This window comes from Macaca fascicularis, chromosome 1 (assembly GCF_037993035.2).
Source record: "Macaca fascicularis isolate 582-1 chromosome 1, T2T-MFA8v1.1".
NCBI classification, from domain to species: Eukaryota; Metazoa; Chordata; class Mammalia; order Primates; family Cercopithecidae; genus Macaca; species Macaca fascicularis.
Window position 1 is genome coordinate 198,504,767 of NC_088375.1, and position 7,262 is coordinate 198,512,028.

The 7,262-nt window shown below is 46.9% G+C and overlaps 1 protein-coding gene and 1 non-coding gene across 6 annotated transcripts in view; both read left to right on the top strand.

Annotated features, from left to right (window-relative positions):
* OSCP1 (organic solute carrier partner 1) overlaps window positions 1-1,942 on the top strand; it is a 32,911-nt gene extending 30,969 nt beyond the window's left edge. For all 5 annotated transcript variants that reach the window (XM_005543951.4, XM_005543952.4, XM_005543949.4 and 2 more), the window contains 2 exons: window positions 485-548; window positions 1,593-1,942. In XM_005543951.4, the coding sequence (XP_005544008.1) occupies window positions 485-548; window positions 1,593-1,709 (181 nt within the window). In that variant the 3' untranslated portion in view covers window positions 1,710-1,942. The remainder of the gene's footprint in view (window positions 1-484; window positions 549-1,592) is intronic.
* On the top strand, window positions 1,267-1,395 carry LOC123571072 (small nucleolar RNA SNORA63). The gene has a single exon (XR_006695245.2). It is a non-coding gene; the product is annotated as a small nucleolar RNA SNORA63 (small nucleolar RNA).
* Window positions 1,943-7,262: the final 5,320 nt, after the last annotated feature.

Here is a 7,262-nt window from a genome sequence, read left to right on the forward strand (position 1 = left end):
ACTAATAACTTCTTTTGTTTACTTCTGTGTGACCAGTACTATGTAAAGTCCTGGGGATGCAAAGATGGAGTGTAAGACCTAGAGCCTGTCCTCAGGAAGCTCTCAGCTTAGTGGGAGAGCAAACATGTACGTACATAAGTTATTTCAGTGCCGTGTCATGAATGCTCTAATTGAGGACAGTGACTGACTCTGCACTGGCAGATTGAAGGAGTTGGCATTTGATCTAGGTCTTGGAGTTTGCCAAGCAGAGGAAGGGAGGAAACATCCTTGGCAGGGTTTATAATGAGCAAAGTCACAGAGATATAAAAGAACTTGACTTTCTAGATCATAGGGTACATTGGTGGGAGATGGGGTAGAAAGTTCAAGAGAAATGGCAGAAGATGAGGCAGAAAATATAGGCTGCCAACTTATCAAGAGCCAGTTTGCCATGCTGGCAGGGAGAGAACCCTAACCTTGTACCCCTTTTCTTTACTATCTCATCCAGACAAGCAGCGCTAACCAGGCCAGAAGAGTTATCCTATGAAGTTATCAACATACAAGCCACTCAGGTACGTACAGGGGATTACACAGGGTCCAATCTTATTCCCTTCCTCATCTTTTTTTTTTTTTTTTTGAGACAGGTGTCACCCAGGTGAAGTGCAGTGGCTCAATCTCAGCTCACCGCAACCTCCACCTCCCAGGTTTAAATAATTCTCACACTTCAACCTGCCAAGTAGTTTGGATTACAGGTGCCGCCACTATGCCCAGCTAAATTTTTTTTTTTTTTTTTTTTTTTTTTTTTTTTTTTTTTTTTTTTGAGACGGAGTCTCGCTCTGTCACCCAGGCTGGAGTGCAGTGGCGCGATCTCGGCTCACTGCAAGCTCCGCCCCCCGGGTTCACGCCATTCTGCCTCAGCCTCCCGAGTAGCTGGGACTACAGGCGCCGCCACCACGCCCGGCTAGTTTTTTGTATTTTTAGTAGAGACGGGGTTTCACCGTGTTAGCCAGGATGGTCTCAATCTCCTGACCTCGTGATCCGCCCGTCTCGACCTCCCAAAGTGCTGGGATTACAGGCGTGAGCCACCGCGCCCGGCCTTTTTTTTTTTTTTTTTAGTAGAGCTGGGGTTTCACCAAGTTGGCCAGGCTGGTCTTGAACTCCTGACCTCAAGTGATCCACCCACCTCGGCCTCCCAAAGTGCTGGGATTACAGAGGTGAGCCACCGCACCCGGCCTCCCTTCCTCCCTTCCGCATCTTACGTAATGTTGAACTTCAGAGACCCTCTTTTTCAAGCAAGACTCAGGCTACAATATAGCTGTTAAGTGCTGTGTTGTCATTCCCTCTGCTCAAATTAAAGTTGTTTCTTCACTATACCCATCTGCCATTCTGGAGCAGCCAGGGATGCTTGGTTACATACATGTTGATTAAGAAAAAAAAAAAAAAAGACCCCCTTCTTCTCTCTGATCAGCCTGTAACTACAGTCCCTTTTCTGACAAACAGGTGCACAACTGAAACATATCAGTGGTGGGACAACAAACTAAGAGCCTACTGCACAAAGAGGCGGCCTCTGCCAGCACAGCCTCTTCATGCCCTTTTACCTCTCATTTCCCTCATAGGACCAGCAACGGAGCGAGGAGCTGGCTCGAATCATGGGGGAGTTTGAGATCATGGAGCAGCCAAGGCTGAGCACCAGCAAGGGGGACGATTTGCTCGCCATGATGGATGAGTTATAGCTGTTCTGACCAGGCGTCTTCTGCCCCCAGGGAGAGGCTGCTGGATGGTGATCCCTGGGGAATGCCCCATGGCCCAAAATGATGCTGCTAGTTTTCTACTGAGTGAAGCCATTACGTCTAGTTCTTGTTTATGTTGTAAGGAACTGTGTGAGCCTCCCTCGGGGAGCACTCACTCTTGAAAGCACACACATACACATATTTTCAGTGAAATACATTCTGACTTTTAAACGTGACCTTTCCCATTTTATTCTTAATTCTGTGGCAACCACCGAAAGCCTCCTGAGCCATAGGTTTGGGCCCCAAAGTGGGTAAGGGGTCACCCCTGCTGTCATTTTCAGGATTACTATTTTAGCTTTCCTGTGGGGATCTACAAAGGCATGTAAACATTAACAAAATACTCAGTTTTCTGGGATACATTCTGCCTGTAGGCAAGTTTGAAATCAAAGACTGTTCCAGGCAGTTGCCATAAACAGTGAGGGCTCCGTGTAGAAGACCCTTTTCACCCTGGCGCACTAGGAACTGTAACCTCAGAGGCAGGGTAAGCAAGGCCACGGCGGGGAACACTCAGCTGGCCCCAGGCAGGACATGCCAGCGTCTGTACTTCCCCGCACGTCCATCTATCCATGCGGTGTCAGTTTATCCCATACTGAGATGTATACCAAGAGAATATTTTCTTCTTTTCAGCATGACATGTACTCCTTACCCCCAGGGTCTTCCTCTACCCCTGAGTGTGCTTGTCTTCTAAAGATGCCCAGCAGGATGTGCTGTGACATCTGTCTCCTCTGGGTCACCGTGAGTCACCAAGCAGTACCCTAGGTTGGGTGCATGGGAGGCACATGTGGTATGCGCCTTTCCCTTCTGCTTTCCCGCTGAGCCGCTTCCCTGGGCAGGAGTGGACTTTGCAGGATGCAGCAGGAGGCCAGGTCTCACTGGAATCCATGTAAAATGTCTCCAGCCAGGGCTGCCGTTATTGCTTCAGAAAGGCGTGGCAGCCCTCTGCCATAGGCTCCCTCCCGGGCTTGAGTAACTGGCATGTTCAGACCCATTAAATCCTATGGAAGGAATATCCAGAATGCCAAAAGGCTGGAGAGAAACTAAGTTGAGCTGGTCATTGCCTTAGATTGGGCCAACTACAGGAACCTCTCCATCCCCACACCTGGGACAGATCAAGGTGAACATCATTCTAGAATGTAATGGAATCACCATTTTCAAGCAATTCTCCTGGTGATTAATTCCATGTAACGGAAGCTGCCGTTTGGCTTTTCCAAAGGCAAAGGTTTTGGATACAGAATGTAAATCAGTGAAGGCCGGGCATGGTGGCTCATGCCTGTAATCCTAGCACTTTGGGAGGCTGAGGTGGGCAGATCACTTGAGGTCAGGAGTTCGAGAACAGCCTGACCAACATGGAGAAACCCCGTTTCTATTAAAAATATAAAATTAGCTAGGCCTAGTAGTGCATGCCTGCAATCCCAGCTACTCAGGAGGCTGAGGCAGGAGAATCGCTTGAACCTGGGAGGCAGAGGTTGCAGTGAGCCAAGATCGTGCCATTGCACTCCAGCCTGGGCAACAAGAGCGAAACTCCATCTCAATAAAAAAATCACCAATTAAATGTTAATTGCTCCCTACTCATCAAAGTTACACTTCCTTACCTATAAAGACACCCTCCCCCTCCACATACTCAGGAAAAGTCTGTTGGGGAGGAGAAGCATATTGTGCTATAAAACACCTGTTGCATCAGATGTACAAAGTGCCTTTGGTTTTAGTCTCTTTTAAGCAATCTGGCCACCATTCAGGGGAGCCTGACTGGGTGACAGATGAATGGGAAAGTTCTGACCTGTTTTGAGTCCGGCTCCCACCTTGCTGTCACATATCAGAATGTCACCGCTCTGAGTGTGTCCCAGGGCCTTGGAGGTGGGCCGTGAGATGCCGAGAAGCAGCCGCAGCCTCCTCCCTCCACCTATCCCAGAGCGATGCTGACGATTTCAAACGTATCTGTCCTATCAGTAAATAAACAAGATACAGATCTCTGGTATGACAACTCCACGATGAGGCAATCTGTGAGTTTCATGTCTCTAGACTTGCACAGATATTAAGAAAAGCAAGTTTATTTGCATGGTGGTTCAGGACTATGAGAGAAAGCATGGGAGTCGGTAGGAGGCAAAGTAGATAAAAAGTAGGAGGTCGAGGCTGCAGCGAGCCATGATTGTGCCACTGTACCCTAGCCTGAGTGACAGAGTGAGACCCCATCTCAACAAAAATAAAAAAATAAAAATTCTAAAAAGATTTTATTTTCTGCATAAAATATGGATAAAGTACTAAAAACGCATGTATTCATTTAAAACCATGGCAAAGGGGCATAAGCATGTAATTCACCAAGACCCAGTGAACTTAAGGGGAAGGCATATGGTCAGAATCACAACACTGCACTCTGGCCCCATCCCTGCCCCCAATTCACCATGTCATCTTGGACCACTCACTAACCCTCACCAAGGGTCTCTCATCTATTAAAAAAGAAAAAGAACTCAAACTCAGCTTGCCCAGATAAGTTCCCGAGTTTATAGCTTCCTGGGCCCTGCCCCAGGCGGGACCTGAGAATGGGAGTCTTACCCAGGCTGCCCTCCACCCGCTGCTTTGGGGTATATCTGCTCTCTTTCAGCTCTTCTGTGACTGTAGCCTCTTCTCAACTAAGTTTCAAACCATCCCACTCTTGTTCTTAGGGTGTTAGAATGCCCTGTTGATTAAGTAAAGCAATGCTGTAGAAAAGCCAAAAACCAAAGGACGTTAATGGCTCCCAGAAGAAAGAAGTAATAAAAATTCAGAGCGGAGGAGGAAGAAAAAAGGAGGAAAATGTATTTATCTCTGAATTCTAAGAAGAAAGTCATCGCATTGTTCCTGAAACACCAGGCGTTTGGTCTAGGTCCTGCTGCTCACCGCGCAGAAAGCCAATCCCTGAGATAAGTATTGCCAAGGAAGAAGGCTTTCATCAGGTGCTGCAGAGAAGATGGGAGCTCAGTCTCAAATCCATCTCCCTGATTGACTAAAACTAGGGGTTTACATAGCAGGGAAGAAATGTTACAATGTGTAAGAAAATAAGAACTAGGGAGGGGCAAGGGGGCATCTGGTGCCCCTATCTGATGAGTTTCAGTTCTCTGATCCCATTTTTTAGAGGCCTGAAGGTCCTTTCCTGAGAAAAGAACTTAGATAAAACAAATACAAATTTCAAGCTTTAACAGCAGAAGGATCAATGTCTATGTTTATCCAAAAGAACAGTCTATGGGCCCATTTCACCATAGTCCCCATAAGTATCTAACAATTTTTATTTTATTTATTTTTGAAATGGGGTCTCATTCTGTCACCCAGGCTGAAGTATAGTGGCACAATCACAGCTCACTGCAGCCTCGACCTCCTCAAGCGATCCTCCCACTTCAGCCTCCCGAATAGCTGGGACTACAGGCATGTGCCATCACACCTGGTCTCACTATGTTGCCCAGGCTGATCTCAAACTCTTGATCTCAAGCGATTCTCCTGCTCAGCCTCCCAAAGTGCTGGGATTACAGGTGTGAGCCACCACGCCCAGTCTTCTAACCTTTTTTTTTTTTTTTTTTTTTTAGACGGAGTCTTGCTTTGTCGCCCAGGATGGAGTGCAGTGGCAAAATCTCGGCTCACTGCAACCTCCACCTCCCAGGTTTAAGCAATTCTCCTGCTTTAGCCTCCCAAGTAACTGACATTACAGGCATGCACCACCATGCCTGGCTAATTTTTGTATTTTCTTAGTAAATATGGGGTTTTGTCATATTAGTCAGGCTGGTCTCGAACTCCTGACCTCAGGTGGTCCACCCACCTCGGCCTCCCAAAGTGCTAGGATTACAGATGTGAGCAACTGCACCCAGCCCTTCTAAGAATTTTTAAAGGTAAAACTCACTTCTTCCCTCAGCTATCCCAATAGGAGAGAATAGACTTCAGCATGATAGCCAGATGCCCAGATCTAAACTGGATCAGATTCCCTCATCCACATCCATCTAGTCTATAACCGCCTGGTTTGTCACTCTGGATTACATTCAGTATAGAACCACACTGTCCATTTTGGAACCATCTCAAGCCACAGGAAACCATAGAAAGACAAATGCAAATTTTAGAAAATATATATTTAGCATAATACCTAATCTTAAAGACCCAAATTAAAATCAGAAAAGTAATACCACCTTTACCTACCTCTTATTCTCTCCAAATTGTGCCCTGGATAACTCCTTTTCAGCTGCTAAATTCCTGGACAGCTGACAGAAGAGGGAATTACAGGACAGGCTTGGGATAAGGAAACCTCCACATTGAATCTTCCCTGCATAGCTTCCTGATTTGGTGTGAAGTAAATTCTCAGATCATAACTTACCCCTTTGCAAGTGAGAATGTCAAGAGTCATTCCAAGGGCCAATGGAAATTATTTTTGATTATTTGATTACCTTAACACTTCCACCACCACCACCTCCATACACGTGTACATTCTAGATTCTTTTTGTTTCTAGCCAGTGGTGCCTCTGCTGACAAAAATAACATTACCTTTTCTCTTAGTTCCTAAGACGGCATGAAAACTCAACTGCATGGCCAGGCGTGGTGGCTCACACCTGTAATCCCAGCACTTTGGGAGGCCAAGGCAGGTGGATCACCTGAGGTCAGGAATTCAAGACCAGCCTGGCCAACATGGTGAAACCCTGTCTCTACTAAAAATACAAAAATCAGCCAGGTGTGATGGCACATGCCTATAATCCTAGCTACTTTGTGGGGGCGGAGGCTTAGGCAGGAGAATCACTTGAACCCAGGAGGCAGTTTGCGGTGAGCCGAGATGGTGCCACTGCACTCCAGCCTGGGGGACAGAGCGAGACTCTGTCTCAAAAAAAAAAAAAAAAAAAAAAAACTCAGTTGCATTAGGCCTGATGGAGCCACACACCACCAGCAGTGCCAGCAGTGCAAGGGGCAGGCCCCAGGGCCTAGATGTGCACAATCACCTCAGATCACTGTGCCCTTCATTCTCTTTATAGAGCTCCCTCACTCCCTTTTGAAACACTGAGGCCAGCAGGTTTCCCAGCGGGGGGCCCCATGTCAGCAAAGGACATTTGACCCGTTTTCTGGATATCCTCAAGACTCCTCAGCTTAGGTTACAACTGACAAGAAGCTAATATTTGTTTTATATTGATTAATATTTAATGTGTCCCTCATATCTCCCCCCTACCTCAAATATATTCTGCTTCAGGTGTTTATCTGAGTGGCTGCTAAGGCTCTCCTCCTCCTGTAAAAACGTGCCCAGCTGAGGCAGGAGAACAGGGTCTGGAGGCAGGAACCTAAGGCCAATTTGCACTGACTTCCTAGAACTGAATCAAAAGGAAAACCCCACCTCTCCACGCCCAAGTAAGGAAAGGATCAGAAGCTACTCCCTTTGCAACCCCCACTTTCCACTGCCTCACAGATGAAAAATGGAAAGTACCTCTGACTGGTCCCTCCCACAACCAATCTGACTGGTTGTGGGGCAGGTTTTCATTTGCATAGGGTGTAACCAAGTAA